The following is a 23,509-nucleotide window of genomic DNA, read 5'->3' on the forward strand; positions in this document are numbered from 1 at the left end:
TCAACTGTGGGCTAATTGTCTTGAACTTGTGGAAGTGTGGTTGTACACTTTGCTAAAGGAGTATTGCCTTTCCCTGCATGGCAAATCCATCCTGAGACATTGATTGTCTTTACTTCTAAGTGGCCTACCTGGGTTTTGATGGTAGCGAGTGAGCCTCTTCGACTTGTCAGGATTCACACTCCCAACCCTTCTTCCCTGCTGTTGACAACAGCCAAAATCTGCTCAGCATTTTTCCAGCCTTCTAGCTCTTGCTGTACACTGGATACCTTATAGGCAGGCTCCCAGTTGTGTGTGATTTGGGAGCTGACTGTGGGTTTGGGCAGGTTCATGAATGGTTCTGCAGCGCTGCAACTCCTTCCCTTCTAAGACAGACCTAAGTTTTCAGCCACTGGCTGAACCCCATCCTCCAACACCTCTAACCATTGCTGGTGATTTGTTTTCTCCAGGATCTTTTTATCTTCCTTTCTCACTACATTTTGGCATGTGAACTTTCTTTCCAAACACCTGATACTCTCTCTCAACTTGACTCACTTTTACGGTTTCCTTTTTTGAAATGTTTTCTGCCTTCCAAATACTTACAAGTTTGGATTTTCTCACCTCTTAGGGTTCATCCAGGAGATTCCCCACCTTTCTTTCTCAAACTGCCACTCCATTCACAGTCACCACACAGCGTTTTGTTATCTTCATAGTAAATGTTACAACCTATAATCATTTGTCTCTTCTACTTATTATCTGTCCCCACCACCCCATTATAAGTTCTATAAGAAGAGGAACCTTATCTGAAATTATCACAACTATATCCACAGCCCATAATAGTTGCTCAGTTTCAGAACAGTGTTCCGAAAGGTTTTTGTAATGGTGTCTGTTTATTCTGTCCACAAGCATCTGACATTATATTCTTTTTTAAATCCTTACCTGGAACATGCCTCTGAGTCTCCTTTCTGCCTCCCAGGCATCTTCCTTCTGGTTCTCAGCCTCAGTGTGCACCCCTAAAATGTTGAAACAGTAAGGATTTCTTGCACAGCTGTGTGCTTTCATAGGGGATTTAATGCCCTCACAGCTCTGAGGGTCACATTTCTCCAGTGACTCCAGGTCACTGTGGTTTCAACTCAGTCACCCCTGTGACTCTACCTAACTGCTACTAACTCCACCTCCTTAAAGACTTAGCCCTACCTTCTCAATAAAGGAGCAGTTAGCAAGTCCATCCTTGAGTGTAGGTATAGTTACTATGATGGACAATGGGCAAAATCCTTCAAAATCTAATAGTAGTAATAATAATGTCCTTATTATATTCCTTAAATGTAATAACAGTCTTTGCCAGGCATGTTGGTTGCATGCTTGTAATCCCACTAGCTCAGGAGGCTGAGGCAGGAGGATTTTGAATTCAAAGCCAGCCTCAGCAGCTTAGCCAGGCCCTAAGCAACTCCGCAAGACCCTGTCTCTAAATAAAATATAAAAAGGGTTGGGGATGTGGCTCAGTGGTTAAGCGCACCTGGGTTCAATCCCCACTTCCCAAAAAAAAAAAAACCTCAGTCGTTAAAGCAACCCCACATCCTTTTCAATTCAGACATTAAACATCAAAGACTGCCACACATCCAGAAAACCAAACAGGCAAGATTTTTTTTTCTTTTTAAGCCACTTGGACACCCAAATATACGAAGTACCCTAAATGAACTAAATTTCACAAAGTAATAGGCCATTCAGAAGAACTCCATGGCTTCTCTCAGCCTCTACTGACACAAAAAGGAAAGATTCCTCCAAGATGAGAACACTCAGCCTGTGAACTGCAGAGCCCTTGGAGGCAGGTGATCTCTGAACAACCTCTCCACAGGGATCCCTGCCTCTCCTGAGCACAGGGCCACCACAGCCCAGCCCAGGAGTGCAGGGGTGGGACCAGAGAGTCCCTTAAATCCTTGACCCAGTTCTCATTCTCACCTCTGCTGCCTCCATCTGCTATTAAACTCATCTGGTAACATGTCCTAAGTCAAGTCAGTTAAAAGTATCCAAACTGAAACACAAAGAGAAGAAAAAGGTTTAAAAAATAAAATAAAATCCCACAAGCTGTAGGATACTGTTAAGACTCACATATATACAACTGACTTTAGAAAGGGAATAGAAAAAACAATTTGAAAGATAAAGTGACCAGTGTGCAAATCCAAGAATATCTGCAGACCCTAATCAGGATAAATACACAGTAAACCACAGCATTGGTATGTTACAGTCCAACTACTGAGAACTAAAAATAAATAGCAGAACTTAAAAACCATCTAAAGAGGTGTGAAAAACAGGTTATATACAGAACAGTGATAAGAATTGTCACTGACTTTTCTGCAGGAAAAATGGAGGCCAGAAGATAATTATATGGCATCTTTAGTATAGTATTAAAAAAAAAAAAAAGCTGCCAACCAAAAATTCTATATCCAGTAAAAATTTTCTTCAAAAATGAAGATATTCTCAGACAGACAAAAGCTGATAATTTGTCTACAATAGACCTATATCAAATACTAAAAAGAAAGTCTAAAAAAAATTATTGGCTTGTAAAGCAAAAGTAACAATTGTATTGTTGTGTTTGTTACATGTGAAAAAGTTAAATATAAAGCAACAAGAGCACAGTGGGTGGGAAGGGAATACATGAAATTTAGACTGTCAGTTTCTTAGGTTTTTTGCAAAATAGCATATTATTTGGAGGTAGGCTGAAATTTAAAATCGCATATTATAATCACTAGAGACACCATTAAAAAAATAAACAAAGAAATACTAAAAATTCAATATGAGAGATATATTACCAAAAAAATGTAATTTATCCAAAAGAAGTCAGAAAAACAGGAGCAGAACTAGAGATGGGAAACCTAAAACCTGCTGAAGGGCTGGGGTTGCAATGTGGTGGTGTTGCACTTGCCTGGCGTGTGTGGGGCTCCATGTCCAATCCCCGGCACCACAGGAAGGAGAAGGCCTTGTAAATCATTGTCTCTACTGTCCTCTAATTCCTAGCGTTTATATTTTTTATAAACCCCATGGTTTGTTCTGGGTGGGGACAAGAATTAAGTGGAAATGGGCATGAGGGAACTTCCTGGGTTATGGAAATGTTTATCTTATTTTTGATTATAATAACATGAGAATAGGAAATCTCAAATTGATTGAACCACCGACCTACAGTCTATATTTTATTGTACAAATAAGAACCCATTGTGTTAGTCAACTTTCCATCACTTAGAAAATGCAGAAAATACTTAGAAAAGGGTTGTTTAGATTCCCGGTCTTGGAGACTCCATTGCATCATTAACTGGCCCTGTTTTGTCAGGGCGGTGGCAGAGTGGCACATCATGGGGGGAGTGCGTGGCGGAGCAGATCACGCACCCCATGGTCAGAAAGCAAAAACAAATTGGGGTAGGGCCCCACAGTCCCCTCTGAGTGCACGCCCCACTGACCTGATGACCTCCCTTTGTGCTTCACATGCTGAAGTTTCACAGCAGCTCCCAGTAGTGCACTCTGGAGACTCAGCCTTCAACACTGGACTTTGGGAGACAGTCATGAAGCTTTTTGATGCAAGAACTGAGGTAGTACAGAGAGGTTAATGGGCTTGCCTGGTAGCACACAGTTGGTAGTAAAACTAATATGCCGGTTTCCTGACTGTGCTCTTAGCTAGTGTGTTGTTATCTCATACTGTTGGCCCAGTAATTCTACTTCCAGGACTTAACTGATAAGCGCCTACACATTCCAAACACAGGGTAAAAGTTGTACAAGGTTAATACTTGCAATATCACCGATCAGTAGGGATCTGATGATAAAAATTATAGTGCAACCCCTCAAGGTAATACAACAAAGGAAAAAATCCGGCTGGAGAAAACTATGTATTCACCTCAGATGGTCTCTTAGATGTAGTATTAAGTGAAAAAAAAAAATCATAAGCATGGAGTATATATTACCATCTGTGTTTTAAAAAGGTAGAGGAGGTGGCTGGGGTTGTAACTCAGTGGTAGAACGCTTGCCTAGCATGTGTAAGGCACGGGGTTCAATTCTCAGTACCGCATATAACAAATGAATAAAATGAATAAAATACTGAATGAATAAAATAAAGGTCCAACAACTAAAAAAAAAATTTTTTTAAAAGAGAGGACACAGGAGAAATTATGTGTCCATGTGCTTTATAAACCTGAAGTATTTCAGAAAGACGCTGGTGTAAAACAACTTTTCAAGAAGAGGAAGGGATCGACTGAAGGGATAGGAGGGAGACACTTTAGTATATACCTGTTTTGTATATTTGGGATATTAAAACAGATTCGTGTAATACCTCTTGAAAAAATTAAGTGATAGTGATAGTTATAATTTGGAAACGACTGACATAGTTCACTGCATATAGTTGCCTGAGCTTACTCACAGAAGCCTGCCTTAGACTGGCAGAGAATTCTTTCCCAAACCGCAGTCAAAACCCTGTGGCTTCCATGTATCAGTCTCAAACTGTCCCTTTCATCCCTTCCTGCCATTCAAGCCTACCCATCTTTGTCCAGGATCATTTCCAAGGACCACTTACCTTGCTTCCCTCCCATGCTGCCTTCCCAGTCCAACTCCTTCCATCTTGTCCTGCTCTTAAAATGCTCAATATTCTCTAGTCCTTGCCTACATACGTGTCTCTGCTTCTGACCTTTAAGGTCCTTAAAGACAAATCCTCCTCGCTCACCCACCAGTTATTATGACCCTGAGCTCTGACAGAGTCACCTTCTAAAGCAAGTCAGAACCATCCCTTCCTTCACCTCTCAGTGGCCCACTTCACTTTCAGCTATCTTTTCCAAAACATTGCATGCGAGATGGTTTTAGATGGTACACAGGTAAGCACTTTTTATATTGATTGTTAAGTATTGTCTGTTGAAAAAAAATAAAATTAGTCCATGAAACCTGTAGGTTTTTAATTTTACCAGTATTACTGCTAAGACAAGGCTCAGTATAAAAAGAGGGAGTGACTTGTTAAAATATTCACTAGTACTACACTTCAGGTACAGCAGAAGTGACAGCAATGGAGCACTGGTCTCTAGGGAGACACTGGCTTAGAGGACACATGACCTCACACCTGGAGACCCTCAGCTGCCCCTCCACCTCCACCCTGGCCCTGAGTGGCGGCCAGGCTGCTGCTGTCATGTTCCTAGTTTCTGCATTGGTTCCTGGTGTTTCTCTGCCCTGCCATCTGCACAGCCAACACCCTTCTGAGCTTCCAGGTTCAGTTCACAATCCCTCTCTTCTCTGAAGCTTCCCTGACATTTCCTCTTGCTGCTATAACAAATCACAGCACACACTGTAGCTTAAAAGAACACAAATTTTATTCTTTTACAGTTCTGGAGGTCAAAGTCCAAAATGTTTCACTGGCTTAAAATCACGGTATTGGCCAAGCGGATTCCTTCCAGAGACTCTGACAAGAAACTGTTTCCTTGCCTCTCCCATCCTCTGGTGACTGCCCTGTAACCCCTTCCACCATGTTCACAGCCCATCATTCCCATCTCCACCTCCACTTCCATCTTCAAATTATCTTCTCTGGCTCCCACTCCTCCTGGTCCCTTTTGATAAATTAAAAAAAAAAAAAAATGTTAATCATGTGGTTTCATCAGGCCCTCCTTCCCCCCAGCAATCCAGTATCCTTTCACCACAAGGTTCATAACTTAGTCACATCTGACAAGTCCCTTTTGCCATGTGAGGTCACCTGTCAACAACTTAGGGAGTTAGGCTGTGGAGCTGGGTGGGGATGGGGAATGGTTCAGCCTCCCACACCTGGCATTGCCACTGTCCTGTGCACTAAGGCATGGCTTGCCTTTCTCTCCCACCCTGTGTCCATTCCAGTCATCTCACAGGTATTTGCCTTTGTATCTCTTCACCTGATCAGCCTCTCCAGTGTGAGTCGCTCAAGGACAGTAATGGGTCTTGCCCATCCTGCATGCCCAGTGTTCTGCCAAGCAGCGAGAGGCCAGATGTTCAGAGTGCAGGCTGGGGGACCAGCTGCCTGGCCCCAGACCCTAGCTGCTCCACATGCTGTCTCTGACCCTACAGTGTCTCACAGTGATGATGACTTGAGCCCAACCCGGAGGAGGCTTTAGATTAAACAGGCTCACACACGGGAAAGTATGAAAAGAGTACCTGACAACAGTGAACAGCAAGTGGAGGCAGTTCTCTTTGTCATCTTTGATTTTATTGTGCATGCTATGAAAGGGTAGTTGTTTGTGAGTTATTTTTGAGAAACTTAAAAAGGGGAGGCTAAACTCTTTGTTTAGTTATCTTCATGTTTAAATACATATTTTCCTTGGTGTTAAACATGTTTTCCAAAAAGTTTTTGAATATGTGAGCAAAGGGTCAAAAATAATAAAGGATTTCCTTGGGGTAACCCTGAGCTTGTACAGGTCTGTGTGCACCCCTCTGTCTGAATAGCAACCATTTGGAAGAAAGCCCTGTGCAGAGTGGTAAGTTAGCTCTTGAGTCTAGTCTCAGATGGTGGACTTTCAAGGGAGGTTACAACATGTGTGACTGTGGAACGCACCTCAGTAATTGGATTGATGGGTACTTGGAAGACTTTTTCCCTTCTGAAGTCACTTTGACATAGGCATGCCCTTGTATCCTAATGAAACTTGTGAGCATCTTTCAAGTTCTTTGCACCCTTCTAAACTAAGCTGAAGGTGCTTGGTATCCCTGTTAGAGGCAGTACTAGATTTCACATACATCTGGTCTTTTCATATCTCAATCTCTATGTTGCCTTTTTTGTTTTGGGGGTTTTTTGTTGTTGTTGTTTGTTGTTGTTTTGTTTTGTTTGGGTTTGGTTTTTTGCAGGGGGAGAGGGTACTGGGGATTGAACCCGGAGGTGTTCTACCACTGAGCTACATCACCAGCCCTTTTTATTTTTATATTTTGAGACAGGGTCTCGCTAAGTTGTTTAGCGCTTTGCTAAGTTGCTGAGGCTGGCCTCAAGTTTGTGATCCTCCTGCCTCAGCCTCCTAAATCGCTGGGATTACAGGCATGCATCACCACACCCAGCACTGATTGTTGGTGCTTCTATCAGTATACATAACCGAGAGATTCAAGGGTTGTGTGAGATATAAAGTGTTCAGAAATTAAGGTCTTTTGTTAATGTTCAGTACATTTTGTAAAAATGTACTGAATTGTTTATCCTCAAGGCAATACCTACCATTATGGGGACAATAGCATCCCATGTGCCACTCAAAGAAAACGGCTCATGGTCAAGACAGGTTCTAGAGTGTGATATTGTAGCACATATATGTTTCAGGAGAGCCAAACGAGTTGCTGCTGTTAAAGACAAGAAATTTTTAAAATGCCTTGTAGCAAGTATTTTCATTGGGAACACGTACTCTGACCAAAGATCATGACTACTTGGTGTACATGAAAGTCATATTTTTAGAATGTCATGAAAAATGGAGAAGTCTATGAAAGGCAGTCTAGCTTTAGGAAATAATGCTAGTAGGGATTTTAGATTAAAGAGCTAATAAGATCTGCCTAGGCAGACTGAAGAGAGACAGTTTAGTAGTGAAAAATAAGGTTATCAGACAAGTAAATGGCAGGCTGGAAAATAAAAATGTATCATTTGAATGGCAGGGAGCCATTGCCTGGTTTTCAGAAAGCAAGGTATTAAAGTTATCATACCCTCTGCATCATTTAACTTGAACGTTAAAGGAGTGATCCTGGAGTTTGAGCGACAGTGGAAGGCAAAAATTGTCATAGTCCTGCAAAAAGATTAGGGTCCAACTTCTGAATTTATTTCAGAGGTTGAGGTTCAAATGTAGACTAAATATAAAATGACAGCTCTACTACAAAATTGGATGCAAATAACAAAGGACAAAGAATAGTAGCAGACTAGTTTCTGATCTGTGGAAGGCAGACATAGTGTTCTATGATTGAGAACTTGGGATTTGAGACAGTTGTGGGGCTGGATGGAGGTGACCCAGCTTGGCCACATAGAGTGTGGTGAGGTGCCTGCAGTGTGTGGTTAACCCTAAGGCAGTCAGACAGGGAGAGTGCCATCCTCAGCAGAGGAGACGAGCTGCAGCAGGAGGCGCTGCGCCAGGCAGGAGCTCTGCCCTGCGCCACCCCTGAGCTCAGTGGCCTCCACTCAGAGAGACAACAGGCACCACCATCTCCCAGGATGTCGCCACTGCACAGAAGAAGCAAACCCAAATGCTGAGGAGGAAGAAATGGTTCTTACAGATGTGATAGGTCAAGACTTCAGTCTTTTATTAGTGCATAAAAATCATATAGAATAGTGGCTCTGTATCACATTCATACATGCATGTTACAAAATTGGATCTGTTTCACTCCCAGTTCCTCCTTGCTATCTCCTCCTCCCTCCCTGTTACCCTTCCTCTCCCAAATAGTCTTCCTTCTACTTTCATGACATCTGTCGGGGTTTTTTTTGTTTTGTTTTGTTTTGTTTCCTTTTTCCCTTTTTTTCCCCTCTGGCTTTCACATATGAGAGAAAACATTGAACATTTGTCTAAGTCTGGCTTATTTCACTTTAATGTGATATTTTCCAGTTCCATCATTTTCCTGAAAATGACATAATTTCATTCTTTATAGCTGAATAAAACTCCATTGTGTATTTGTACCATATTTTCTCTACCCAGTTACCTGTAAATGGGTACCTGAACTGATGATCCCTTAATGTGGCAGTAGTGAGTGGTGCTGCAGTAACCCTGAGTGTGCACGTGTGTCTCAGGTACACCAACTATAATTCTGGACAAATACTGAGGCATAGTATGTCACATGGTACTTCTGTTTTCAGTGTTTTGAAGATTTCAGTCTCTTAAAAGTCTACAATAATGCCTGTTGCTATGAGGAAACCTGTGTAGCCCAGAGGAGGAAGGTGACAAATGTGTGGCCCTCCTGTCCTAGCCACCTGAGCCGGGGTTAGAGTAGGGAAGCAGGTCCTGATGGAACAAGATAGTGAGCAGCAGAGGCACCCATGATGTGCCCTGGCTTCTTCCTCTGCAGAATTCCAGAGGCGGGAGTGATGGAGGGACACAGTGCAGTTTACTTTGTGCTTGTTAGTTCAGGTAGGGGGATTGAATCTGGTGGCTGAACAGGAGTAGGCAGGCAGGTGGGGTGCTAGTTATAGTGCAGCCAGCCCTGCCTGGTACAGTTGGAGATACAAAGTCTCCTCTAATCTGGACTCTTTACCTGCCCCTGAGTGGAACTTCTCACATTGTGCTTCAGGAAGTACTGGGGTGATTAGTAGCTTGTGGGCGCTACAAGTTCTAGAATAGGAAGGAGAGAAATGAGGAAGATGCCCCTATTCCAGAGGAGGAGCCACAGCAAGGTCTCTGCTTTCAGTAGCCTACAGTTCTCACGAATGAGTTAGACATCGAACAGGTTAATTTTTTAAGAAAGGAAAGCACAAATAAGCTGATCAGATAGTATAGTCCGTGCTCTGAAATTGAAATGAAATAATATATTGGGAAATAGGCAGGTAGAAGGCTGTTCAGTTTGGGTGGGTGACCCTGGCTTCTGAGGTCATTGACATTCAAGTGGATACCTAAGGATTGAGGAGCATCTGGCCAGGGGAGAACCTGTGGAAAACCATCCAAAGAAGAGGGGCTGTTGTGGAGGGAGGGGACACCCATCTGATAACTGCGGGGGCCCAAGCCCAGGGTGCCAAGATGGGGAACTAAGGCAGCAGCGATTAACACGCCAAGGCACCTCTAACTCAGCCAGAGTCAGAAGAGGGGAATGCTCAGCCAGTGGGTATTCGCCCATTCTTGACCTGGGAATGTCACCTAGGGAACTTTGGGGAGCCATAGTCCTTAATCTTTTTTTCCCCAGAGAAAGCTGGAATGTGCTGGTGCCCTGAAGAGGAGGGCCGTGGGAAATGGCAAAGCTGGAAGCAGGCATAAGAATGTGGTATAACTGCTGTATGCAGTGGGAGAAGGCCTAAAAGACACCCAAGTGACACAGGGTAATCCCCATGCTGGCCCATGAGGGCTGTGATTCTCCTCCAGCAAGGGAGCCACCCTGCTACTGCTGGAAGTAGTAGAGAGGTTGGTGGGGCTTTCCTGTATAGTTGAAACAAGAGGGGCAGGATTGCTAAAGAACTGAGAGTGTGGGTGAGTGAAGCCAGTGAGGAGAGAGCCGGAAGCCCGCAGACACAGAATTAGTCAGAGACCCACAAGGAGAGCTGTGGGCACAAGAAGGCCTGTGCATAGCCTGGAGGAAGCATGGCAGGTACAAGGCAGGAGTGCTGGAAGAGTGGCCCAGGGTCAGAGAGTCTAATCCTTCAGACCCTTTGATTACCTTTCGAATGCTGTTTTGTGTGGCTCCTGGTTCAGTGGTAAGTCTGCTTTCATTAAAGGGAAATGGTTGGCAGGCAGGTTGGACTCCATCGAGTTCTAATCCTGTGATAAAACATTGACTTACTGCATTTGCCATTGCCAGCTTTTGATCTACTCAAAGCATATTTCTCTTGTCCTTTGAGCAGTCAGAATGGATTTATTAGTTGTGCTAGTTCTGTGAACGGACTTCTCTTGGGTGCCTGTGGTCACTCTTCAGTGTAACACCACAGCCAAAATTGATGGAGAGTTGAGTTGGAAGCTTTTAGGACTAATTGTAAAACTAAACTAAAATATTTCCTGAAGCCACCTTTAAATAATAATGATAATACCTTGTATAACTATAGTGCTTTACAATTTACAGAACACTTTTACATGCATCATCTCATTTAATCTTCACAGTAAACAATGCTTTTTGAATACTTAGATCTTTCTTAAGTGAGAAATCACATTGTACATCCTGATTTAATCAGAGTGAGTCACCAGAAGTTATTGGTACAATAACCATCTCTTAAGTATCTTCTGTCTACAAAGTGCTTCACTAAGGATACTGAGGGGTAAATTTTCAGCAAATAAATACCTAATTAAAAGTACCTCTCCAATAAATGTGACCTTGCCTCCTGGTCCACTCGATCCTTACAGTCATTCTTTTGGAGGCCACTTACTGTGCCATAGATGCATATAAATATTGCCAGAAATTCCTTGTGTCATACTTGAAGGCTTTAAAACTAAGGATTCTGGTACTCATCTAAGCTCAGTGATATCTCCAAAAGTCATTCTGTTTCAACTTTCAGTTTCTTGAAGATTATCTATTACTCGAATTTCTGCAGAAATATTGGAAGCTCCCAGCATGGTTGAAGATGCTTAGCCATTGAGTTCACTATCTTGCTTCGAGTGATTAGGGTTTGATTTAAGAGTACACCCTCACCCTTGGCCCCAGCAAACTTATTATCCACTAGAAAAGAAGACATGGTTCATGGTGTTAGGTTTTCCTCACTGTGGCCAAAATACCCTACAGAAACAACTTAGAAGAGTAGGGGTTTATTTTGACTCACAGTTTCAGAGGTCCAGTCCATGGTCATTCAGCTCCATTACTCTGGGCCCAAGGTGAGGCAGAAGAGTGTAGCAGAGGAAAACTGCTCACTGTGTGGCAGCCAAGAAGCAGAGAGTGAATGAGAGAAGCCAGGGACAAAAGACGTAATCTCCCAAGGCACGGTCCCAATGACCCACTTCCTCCAGCCATACTGCACCTGCCTGTAGGTACCACCCAGTTACCATTCACATTTTTAATCTATCAAATGGGTCAGTCTGTTGATGGGTTATGGTTCTTACATCCTGATTATTTCACCTCCTGTATTAGCACAGGAGTTTTTTGGGGATAAATTAAAACAATCATCTCTAGGTTCTGTAAATCAGACTGGGATACTGTAAGGAGATTGGAAAACAGGACTTTCTGGGAGGCTGCCCTGTAGGTGAAGTGGGGAGCACAAGATACTATTAGAGTCAGGCCCACTCCTGAACCTGTGTCCTAGAGGCCCTGGAGTGTCCAAGCACTTGCTTTGGGCTACCATGGCTCCTCAGAAAAGATACAGGCTTTACCTCTTACTCCAGGTGCTCCCTCCAAAAGTAGGGTCCCCAAAATAATAGGAGCCTCTGCCTTCAGAGCCCCTTGAACAGAGTGCCTTCCTCAGCACAAGCAGTGTGATCTACAAACTGATTTCCTCCTGCATCAAGAGCTGGGCGAGGCCTGGGGGCTGCTGTGGCATGTCAGCTGAGAAGCATGTATGCTGCTGACACTCAGGTATCACCAGGGGTGCTGAGGATGGATCAGATCACCTTGTTACAGCTATTGTTTCTCCAGTCCTCTTCCAACTCCTTGTCTAGCCTCCTGATTTTACTAATTTTGAGGTTGTAGTAGTTCTTACTCAGCAGTTTGTGTGGGCGTGTAGTTTGGGATTTGGGGGAGGACAAACTCAAATGACTTTTTTTTTTTTTTTTTTTTTTTTTTTCCCCTTAAAGCTACTGCACACATTTCCTGGACACACTGATTTTTTTTAAAAAGTTTTCTCATGGTAACATCTTTTGAATAATATTTTCTTTGTTTTACAAGGGAGGCTAATGATCTGGAGCTTAGGCAATCTAAAGCCCAAGAACTCTTCCTTTTTTGTGTTGGACAGATGTGCCTAATACTTTATTTGGACAGAGAATATGCAGCCAGCATCTGAACATCCCATAAATACTCGGGAGAGGAACATAATTAGGATATAGTGTGGAGCTGGGAGTTTGAGCTTTAAGTCTAAGTGATATTTCCGACTGGGGCTGAAAACGTGCTTTAAATAATTGTATTCTGATCATTTAGGTCTCTCTTTATAGGGCATCTTTTATGACCAAGACTGTCCAGTACCAAAATGAGCTACATAAATTCCTAATCTGGGATACAGCTGGACAAGAACGAGTAAGTCACTCTTTAATTTACTATGTGTTTTTCTGAGGCCCAAACCAAATTAGAGTGCCAACTAAACTGTCAACATCCCTGTCATTTCACGTTACTCACTTCTTTTCTATGCACCAGAGACACATTTATTTCCATTTGTGTAGGCCAGCCTTTTTCTTTTCAATTAGAGCCACAAAGTCCGCTGATGGAGAAAGTGATAATGGGCACTGAGGGCATTTTTATATTTTTTAGTGTCTTAAAGTAAATGCTGACTAACAGGCCTGATAAAATCCCACTTGAGCATTGTGTGTAATTTGGGGCTCCATCCTCTAGTAAAGATGTAAAAGAATTAGTGGTAGAAAGGGAGAGTTAAGCACAACTCATTTATAGCTGCCTTTTAAAAAGCTAAAGAGGGAACTTTACAGCATATAAAGTTTGAGATTTAAGTGAAATGGATGAGCTAACACAGTGCCTTGCAGTAGGTACTTAATAAATGCCTGGTAATAAAATTGGCCACAGTAGTTATCTGCCTAAGGAACAGCCCGAACCAGAGTGGACCAGCCACAGCAGCATGGGACCAGATGGGATTTGGGGAAGCCCACCAAGTCAGAAGAGGGTGGAATGGGACAAACACGTGCCACTGTCTGTCTCCCCTCTGGGCACTGACTTCCATTTCTTGCTGCAGTGCCTGTGTCTGCCCCATTATTCAGCAGACATTTAATTTTGTTTTCAAACAGTACTATCAAAACAGCATCAGATGGATGCACAGGGCTCTCTTAAGCTCTTAGAAGTACACCAGAAGTAATCAGGAAAAATAGTCTGTCATCACAGTCTTATCTAAGACAACATAGATACTGTGTATGGTGTAAAATCTGACAAGAATCATCGCAGACAAATGGAAGAAAACAAAGCAAGCCATTACCGTTGTCCTAGATGTAGACATTGTGCATTTGTACAGATTTAATGTCTTAAGTTCACTTTGTTTGGTTTCTTCTGTTTTTAACGCTGAATGTCGTTCTACCATCCAATTATTCATCTGAGATGGATCTGCTTATGGTTTTCTTTTCCTCACTCCTTGCTATGCTGCTGTTGTGCATCTAGAATGGGACATTTAAGATAACTGGACCTTTGCTAACCATCACTCTTCTGTCCTTCAGAAATGGTACTGACCACAGAGTCTACCCACATTTATCTGCACACAGAGCCATGGTATTTGTCCTGTCGGCCCCAAGCTGGTGGGGCTCTTCTTACCAATAAAACACATGCCCTTCTGCTGGATCCCAAGGTTCAGTTACCCCTCACAGATACTGATGGTACAGCAAAGCCATCATCATAAAGAACCCTGCTGCAGTACAGATCCCATTATGCTCTCATCAGAGCCTGTCCTGGTGTACACAGTGATGTATAGCATCTGTTTTTTTCAGGAACATGAAAAAAGAAATAACCCAAGGGCATCAGGCTCTTCCTTTCTGCTGGCATGATTGCAGGGGTCTTTGAAGTTTTGTAATTAGCCAGCTTGCCTGCCTTTTGTGTGCCTACTTCTCATTAGTTCTTCATCAGGAATAGCTGCTCTCAGATGTGAACCTGCCTCTCTACTACTCAAAACACCACCATGCAGTGCAAAACTGGACAAGAGGTGTTCATGGGGGAGCAGCCAGGAGAGGAGAACCCCCGCCCCCACCACCAGGGGAGCGCTGGCTCCAGTCAGGTGTTGCAGGGCAAGAGCATATGTCCAGGGTTGCCAGATTGCAGTCTGCTCAATAATGGGCAGATACATGGGGCATATCATCAAAGACTGTTTGAAGTATAGGGGGAGGATCAGGCAGGTTGTGGCTGGTTGGGGTCAAGGACAGTTTGTCCTGGGAAGGCCATCCAGGCCCTGAATACACCAGCCACAGCCAGACTGTCTTTTTCCATCTCTTCCCACCAGCCTGACCTCTAGCACAGGACTGCTTATAGTTCTCCAGCATGCCATCCAATTTATGCCCTCTTACCCTTCTTCCCAGCTTTTGTCTGGAAAACTTTCTTCAGTCTTCAGAACACACCTCTGATATCACTTGACTGGAGGGGGCTCTCCTAAGCACCTCTGCTGATCTCAGATGAGTAACCATGTTGCCATATCCCCCCGTGTTGCTCAAATCCAAATCTAGATGTTGCCTTGGACTCCCCCACAGCTCTCCACTCTGCTCTATCAGCCTGTGCTGACAGCTCCGTTGTCTAAAACTTTCCTCCATTTCCACTCCCATCACCCTGCTCTTAGACACCTTTTACTCTGACTTGAGTATTCCCTAGTCTTCTAACTGGTCCCCCTGCCCAGACCTGACCCATGCCACTTCTCACAGGATCCAGAGTCCTTTAGAAACAAAATCAGACCCTCTTATTTTCCTGCTAATACTCTTCAGCAATGATTATTGCTCCTCTCCTCTGCCCACATGCCCTGCTCCCCTAATCTCCTTGGTTCCCTCCCAGCCCACCCTCCCTCTCTCCCACTGAATTCCAACCCACTGCCCTCCTGTAGGTCCTTGAGCACCCCTTGGCATCAGGTCTTCATGTGCATTGGTCCTTCTCACTGGAATTTTCTCTCCCCTTGCCAATAGGCTCCCTTTACCAGCTTTTAGTCTCAGGTTGAATGTCATACTCTTAGAAATTTCCCTGAGTCCACCCCCACCTGCCCATATCTAAGCACAACTCCCAGTTCATTTTCCATAATTGCCAGTATTCATTTTCCTCAAGGCATTTGTTAAAAGTTATAGTTAGATGTCTGTCTGTTTACCTTTATTGACAGTCTCTCCCAGCAAACTGTAAACAGAGCTAGGACTGTGGAGTGTCTTGCTTGCCCTGTATTCCCAGCCACCCCCAGCACAGCGCCTGATGTAGAGCTCATGTTCAGAACCTGGTTGGATGGATCAGCAGATGAACCCTAAGATCGAGAGCAGTCTTCAGTTATCCTCATGCATGCCATCAGCACCTGTTTTCTTCCTATCATGTCTTCCATTAGATTCTGAGCTCCTTGGGAGCAGGACTCCTTATGTCTCTGCTCTCAGCCCCCTAGCACATGGTGTTGGTGACAGCAAGCTTAACATCAAATGCTTGCTAACCCTCCTTAGGCACGGATAAGGACAGACCTTCTACTACTTTCATCATGTGAGTAGTGCATGCCTCAGATGATGATTTTCTGGTGTTTGCATGTATATTATTTAGTTTACTATAGTTTAAAGATTCACAGTGGAAACAAAAATTGTAATAAAATGAAAGCTTTTTGATCAGCTAATTGTTTGTGTATCCTTCCCATTTGAATCTAACATCTGTTGCCATACGTTTTGACACTTGTATTGTCTTTATGATGGTCAGGTTACAACTGATTGCAAAGTGATTTCATTTAAACTAGTAAATGGAGAATTTGGAGAATTTTTCAAGTATTATGTGAACCTTGTTAAATGAACAGAAAAATACCTATCAGGTTGCTGGTATAAGTGCTTCGGAAGACAGTGAGTTCTGAGGGACCTACAGACAATTCTCAGGGCTCACAAATATTTGTAAAACTTACTATTTTTATAAGACTATGCAAGTCAAATATGAAATGAAGGATATCATATTGTGCTAGCATATAGTTTTTATCAGAATAATCATAATCAAGTTATCAATTAACTTTTGATTCAGTGTTCATCCAAAAAAATCAGTTCTTGACTGTAAAAATAAGGCTAATTTTTTTCAGCTACCCGGTAAAATGAGACTTATTTTCCTAAATTTAAACTTACTTTCTCAAGACAACCTCTGTGAGTTCTTTTTGTCCCTATTATTTGCAAACCAAATGAATTCATTTTGTCACATTTTTCCACCAATTATCCTTCACTAACAAAGACTGCTGTAGTAACATGGAGACAAACACAGCACAAACATACATGAGCACTATGAGTGTATCCCATAATTACACCATCAGTGTAGAAAAACACTTCAAATGCTTTCCATCTGCATGTGATGAGCTAGAAGAAAGCTGCTTAACTAGAATCTGGTAGACCCTGCATCCAGACCCTAAATATCTACATCTGCTCCTGATGGCTGTTTCCACACGTCAGAACACCAGGAAGGCACACAATTATTGTCACCATAGTCATGTATGGAATTGTTCATAGGATAAAAATCAGGAACTGAGTGACTTAGGGTCATCTAGAACTGGGGTTAACAGACTATGGCCTGTGGGCCAAATCCAACCTGCTGCCTGTTTTCGTAAATAAAATTTTATTGGAGCATAACCACGCTTGTTTACATGGCTGTTTTCATTCTATAGTAGCAGAGATGAGTAGTTGTGACAAAACTCATACAGCCCACAAGGCTGTAATATTCTTGGCCCTTGCCTTAAAGTTTGCTGTCCCTGATCTAGAGCCACGTTTGGAGCACAGATGTGCTATCTTTTGAGTTTCTATATGTGCTTCCATTTTCTTTCTTTACACCAAAGTGATATGGAAAGAGTTTCAACATGACAGAAGAGCACCCTATAATAGACTAACTTTCCCGGACACAGCAATTTATATACAAACTCTGGATAAAACTTGTATGTACTGCAGAGCAACCAGATGCAGCCAGGGACTGAACAGTGGAGCTGTGTTGGTCATGGACGGCCGCTTCACAGCTCTCCCCCAGTTGACACTCCTCAGGCCATGTGCCATAGGACAATTAGGACTCAAGCAGAAAGCCTCTTGAGCTTATGACACTTGTAAATGGAGTTCAGGACTGTGAGAGTATCTGGGAAAAGAGGAAGCAAATTCCACAAAGGTGGTCCCAGCAAGGAGGGAAGACCCAAACTCTATTTATAAATTTTCTTCAAGTTTTTGGTTCACTCTCCAAATCATGAATGTACAGAGGAGACATTACCAAACCTAGAAGAGACCAACAGCTAGAAGAGGGATGGGACTGAGCAGAGGTTCAGATGCTGCCCATTACAGCAGAGCTGGAATTTGGAGTTCGAATCCAGTCCCACCGTATTAGAGGGGATTGGTAAACATCTTGGGCATCCCATTGAAATTTCAAAAGGCCGGTGCCTCGGGAGTGGAGGCTATGTCCTGCTACTAAGGGCAGACCTTGATAGGCCACTCTAACTTTGCATAATGCCAATCTCACAGTGACTAGCGGGTAATTTGACACTCCATAGAGAAGAAAACAGAAACCAGAGTCTAAGTGTATCATCTGTACTGTCCAGCGTACAGTCAGAATTATTACACATGCAAAGAAGCAGGAAAGAGGGCCCAGGGAGAACAGCATCCCCCATTGTTAGAATTTGCAGACACAGAATTTAAAGCACACATTTTAAATATGTTTAAAGAGTTAAAGAAGAGTAGTCTTAACTACTTAACTGCAGAAAAGAAATCTCACACTTAATGGAAAATAATAAATAATTAAATGGGAATGCTAAAACTGAAAGCCACAGTTCATTTTTATCTAAGATGAAAAATTCACTGGATAAATGATAGAACAAATTATTCAGAGGAACAAGAAAAAGGGGTAGAAAAATATGACTCAATTGACCAATTGAGTCAAATTCAAATAGCCTAACATATGTATAATTGAGACCCCGAAGGAGTGAAGGAAGAGGAGAGGGTCAGAAAAAGATTCCAGAAAGGATGCCTGGAATATTCCCAGATTTAGTGAAACACTAACTTACAAAACCAAGAAGTTCAGCAAACATGCAAGTACAACGAAAACCACATTTAGGTACATCATGGTCAAACCACTGAAACCAGAAATAGAGAATCTTAAAAGCAGCCACAGATAAAAGATACATTATGTTTGAGGGAACAGTTTGAATGATGGTCGTCTTCTCACAGAAACAGAGGTGACTGGAAGCCAGTGGGATATTATCTCTAACATGCTGAAAGGAAAAAAAACAAACTCTCAATGTGCCAAAAGTACCTTTCAAATATGAAGTCAAACTACGTGCTATTAGAAAAGCAGAAGTGATTCAGCAGCTCACAGAAGGGTTCTCAGACTAGAGGGAAATGACACTAGATGGTAACCAAGATCCACAGAAAGAAATAAGAAGCCCTGGAAATAGTAAATATGAGACACTCTCACTTTTTCTTCTCAACTTTAAAAGACAACTCGTCATTTAATTTTAAAATTATAATGTTGGATTGTGGAATTTATAGCATAGATAGATTTTAAATATTTGACAAGCAGCGCAAAGAATGTGGGATAAAAAGCATTCATGCTCGCAAGATTCTTACATTTTATATGAAGTGATAACATTTTAAATTCTCAGTAGACTACAAAAATGTATACTGGTTACAAGAACAGTTAAAAAGTGATATAAGAAAATATAGCTACAAAGTCAACAGAAGAATTAATGAATTACTAGAAGATATCCAATCCAAAAAGAGGAGTAAAGGAAGAACAGAGAAATCTAGAAAGAAATGAACACATGTAAAGTAAAGCAGTGTAAACTCAAGCACATCAGTAGTGCATTAAATGTAAAGGACCAGACCATGTGCTTGAAAGGCAGAGGTTGTCAGAGGTACCCAAAGGCAGAACCCAACCGTGTGCTGTTTAGAGATGACCTTGTTTATGAAGACAAAGAAAATAAGAGAATGGCAAGGATATTCTACACAAGTCATAGAATACAGCTACCGTGGTCATGTTCATAGTAGGAAGTAGGCTCCAAGACAAAAGATTATGTCAAGGTTAAACAGGAACATTAAATTCCACAGTTGCTGTCCTGTGGATGGTTTCCATGGATGTGTACATTCATCACTTTATCAGTTGCACGGCTAAGATCTTTGCTTTACTCATGTGAATTTTACCTTACAATTTTAAACAAAGAAGAAAGAACCCTGTAAAGGATGTTGCCATCATAAGCACATCAGAAATGGACCCTTCTTCCACCTGTGTGCTTCTTATGCCATGCAAGTCAGTCCAACAGTTAAAATCTTTTTACCTAAAGTAGTTGTTTTTTTTTTTTTTTTTTTGGTTCTTGCTCCATGTGTGGTACTAGGAATTGAATCCAGGAGTACTCTACCTTGAACTACACCCCGAGCCCTTTTTATTTTTCATTTTGAGTTAGGATCTCACTCAGTTGCCAAAACTGGCCTTGAACTCGGTGATGCTCTTACCTCAGCTTTCCACGTGGCTGGAACGTCAGGTGTGGCCTCTGCACCCAGATGTAGTTCCTTTTTCTGTAGTGCTTTCTTAACTTACAACTTTTATTTTTGTTTTCTTCTAAAACTTAGCATTTTATTAGAAGTAGGCTTTCACCCAGGGCAGCCTTTTTCTCAAGAAGATGAATGAACATTTCTGTACGTGGACATACACATCTGGTGTTCACTTGCTCACCAGTTTTTTTGTTTTTTTTTTTTTTGTTTGTTTTTGTTTTTTGTCATGAATGGACACAATACCTTTATTTTTTATTTTTCTGTGGTGAACCCAGTGCCTCACACATACTAGGCAAGTGCTGCACCACGAGCCCCAGTCCAGCCCTCTCCAGTTCACCAGGCTCTGAGATAAAATGGAGTGCTACACTCAGGTTGTCTTCCTCATAGAGCTCACAGTCACATTTTTCACTCCATTTTGTAAAACTCGATGTAACATGAAAGCTTAAAACCAGAAGGTTAAACTAATTGATTGAAAGTTTGAATCCAGACTGTCACTGTGGCCTAAGCAACTGAGGCAGGAGGATCGCAAGTTGGAGGCCAGCCTCAGCAACTTAGCAAGACCCTGTCTCAAAATAAAAAGTAAAACGGGTTAAGGTCATAGCTCATGGTTGAGCTCCCTTGGGTTCAACACCCAAGACCACAAAAAAACACAGTGGCAGAGTCCACAGTTGGTTGTGTATGCTGCACACGTGCCAGTGCTTTCCTGTGAGGACATCCTGCCGTGTTTGGGGATGAGCTGCCAGAAGCAGCAGGATGCAGTACACAATATGACATCATGTGTTTTGCCTTCGAAGCTGGAGTGTAAGGGGAAGATCACATATAGGCACAAGTCTAGTCTGTAAACTTTGGCTTTACATTCTTTGGGTGGTGCTTACACCAGGACATTTGCCCAAGAACCACATTTTGACTGGGGAAAGTGTTTCACATTCCCTGTTTGGCATTCATCAAAAGAAAGGCCCACTAAAGCATACTAGCTATTGAAACGATTATTCCTCTCCCTTTCTTCTCGTCCCTATCGTGCTCAGTGGAGGGGAGGTGGAAGTGAAATGAGACATGTACCCAGCATTTGGGACTTGCCACATGGATGGAGATATCAAGAAAGCAAGTTACAGACTCATTCGAGTAGTGAATTTAAATGTGTGCTCTTGTCTAGGACAGTCAGCGTCTGGATTACAGGGTGATCTGTGTGACACCAGTGTAGCACTTCTCTGGAGAACTACTCACAGCATTATTTTTTTTTTCTCCCTGATAGTTTGGGAAGCCAAAGTTTAAAGGACTGTTGAACAAATGAATTTGGAATTACTACATCGAGTTCTATTAAAAAGCCTTTTTAGCTGAATCAATTGTTTATAGCACCATATTTAATTCCTATAAAACTGTATTCTAAACTATCTTCTGAGAGACATTTCAGTGTTACATTAAAAGTTTTCGCCTCTGGTAATTACTGGTTCATTTGCTTTAAAACATGATGTCATCTTTGTCTTTAGAGAAAGATTACCTTTTGTGCAGGGATAATGGACTTTGAAGTCTAATTTAAAAAAATATATATTTAACCAGTTTTTCCAACATTGTCATTTATTTCCCCTCTGCAGTTTCGTGCCTTAGCACCAATGTACTACCGAGGCTCAGCTGCAGCTATAATCGTTTACGATATCACAAAAGAAGTAAGACTATATTCAGTTTTCCTTAGAATATTTTGTAAATTCTTAGTTGCTTAGATCTCCAGTTTCTCCCTTTGTGTTACAGGAGACATTTTCAACATTGAAGAACTGGGTTAAAGAGCTTCGACAGCATGGCCCACCTAATATTGTAGTTGCCATTGCAGGAAATAAGTGTGATCTTATCGATGTCAGGTAAGTTATTAGACAAAGAGATTGCACTGCTGATTATGTGTTCCTGTTCTTAATGAGCAATATCCAGTGTAAGAATCTTGGTTTTGGTTTTTTTTAATCTCTGACATTGAAAAATTCCTTTTTGTTATGTGGTTGGAGACCTGAAGTTTCAAACTAAAATTAAGATTTCAGGCATTTGGAGCAATCATATTACATTTATAGACAGGTGTGTAATTTACTTGAACATTGGTCACATCACAATTGGCGTTATCTGAGATCAGCGCAGCCCCCATGCTCCTGTTACAGAACTGAATAAGGAAAGCACATTTATTAGAAATTTCTCTACCATCTTCATAATTCCCAAAGCATGGGTTTTTTTAATTTTAACTTGGGGGATGGGAGTAGAAAACTTCACCCTAATCATTCCACTAGCTGCCTTGTTAGTGGTGCTGGGTTTTGTCTGTGTAAACCCAGAAATGGTGTAATTAGGAAGACCACGTGTCAGGGCTCACAGAGCCATTCAGGACATCCTTTGTCATCATTACCTGTTAGTGACCAGGTAGGTGGGGATAACATAAGCTCTTAATGGGTAGAAGTTCTGATTTACAATTGTTGCCTTGCAGAGAAGTCATGGAGAGAGATGCTAAGGACTACGCTGACTCCATTCACGCGATTTTTGTAGAGACCAGCGCAAAAAATGCGATAAACATAAATGAACTCTTTATAGAAATTAGTGAGTATCTTTGTGCTTCTGGGATCCCTCTGTGCAGAACACCTTCAGACAGAATTATCTTCCTGGTTAGAATGCCCATCATATTTTGAGTGGTCTAGTCTCTGATGCTGTCGTCAGTGAGATGAGACTTGAGAGTACAAGCAAAACAGCCAGCTTTCCTATCGAGGTGTAATTGCTGGAGAGCTGCTGCGTGATGACGAGGGCTCTGCTGGAAAGAATGCCACTGCTGAATACATAATGCACAGGGCAGGAGGTCAAAGAAGCTAGTCTCTCCCTCTGTCTCTATTTACATTTATTTTAATTAGTCATCCAGGGTCATCAAAAATGAGCAAAAAAATGAAAGGAAATAAAATGCAGGTGTAATTCCCCTGTAAGGGGATTTCTTTCCCACCCACCCCCCTTCCCCTTCCAGAGTGTTACATGATGACACTAGATGGGAGAGAGGCTGCTGCATGCCTTTGGGATCCTCTACAGATTGTATCTATGTTTATTCATTTCATTCAAATTCATCAAAATACTTATTGGAAACCGTTCCAGGCTCGGGGGAGAGAGCATGAAGAAGATAGACACATCCCTTGTTCTCTCAGAGTGCATGTTCTGCTGAGGGAGACAGAACGTGAACACCAGATAAATAGGATCATTTCAGATTATAGTAAGAGGAAGAAAATCATTCAGGGTGAAGTGAAAAAGCACCTGCAGGTGGTCAGGGCAGGCCTCTGAGGAGGTGCTGCCAGCTGAAGTCTGGCAGAGCAGACCCTCTCAGGATGGGGGAGCTCACATTGACATGGCAGGCCGCAGGCTGGTGGAGGAGGTCAGTGCACCCACCCATTAAGACCCAGCCTCTGCTTCAGATCTGAGACAGATGGAACTGAAAGGTTCTTAGCCATTCCAAAGAGGGGAGGGGTCACGAACTCCAGTGCCCACCAGGGCCAGGTGGAGCAGGCCCAGGGGAAGCCCTGGGGGCCTCTCGGTGCCCAGTTGTGGAGGTTGTTTTCAAGGATTTTTATAGTTCACTTTTGTTTTGCTTTTGTGTTGCTATCTGTAGTTTGCTCAGATGTTTG

At 42.4% G+C, this 23,509-nt stretch overlaps 1 protein-coding gene across 1 annotated transcript in view; it reads left to right on the forward strand.

Moving 5' to 3' along the window:
- RAB22A (RAB22A, member RAS oncogene family) overlaps window positions 1-23,509 on the forward strand; it is a 62,452-nt gene that overhangs the window by 28,855 nt on the left and 10,088 nt on the right. The window contains exons 3-6 of the mRNA XM_079128604.1: window positions 12,681-12,762; window positions 21,476-21,547; window positions 21,630-21,736; window positions 22,339-22,448. Of these exons, the coding sequence (XP_078984730.1) occupies window positions 12,681-12,762; window positions 21,476-21,547; window positions 21,630-21,736; window positions 22,339-22,448 (371 nt within the window). The remainder of the gene's footprint in view (window positions 1-12,680; window positions 12,763-21,475; window positions 21,548-21,629; window positions 21,737-22,338; window positions 22,449-23,509) is intronic.

The sequence above is a fragment of the Sciurus vulgaris genome (genome assembly GCF_902686455.1).
Source record: "Sciurus vulgaris genome assembly, chromosome: 2".
In the NCBI taxonomy this organism is placed as follows: Eukaryota; Metazoa; Chordata; class Mammalia; order Rodentia; family Sciuridae; genus Sciurus; species Sciurus vulgaris.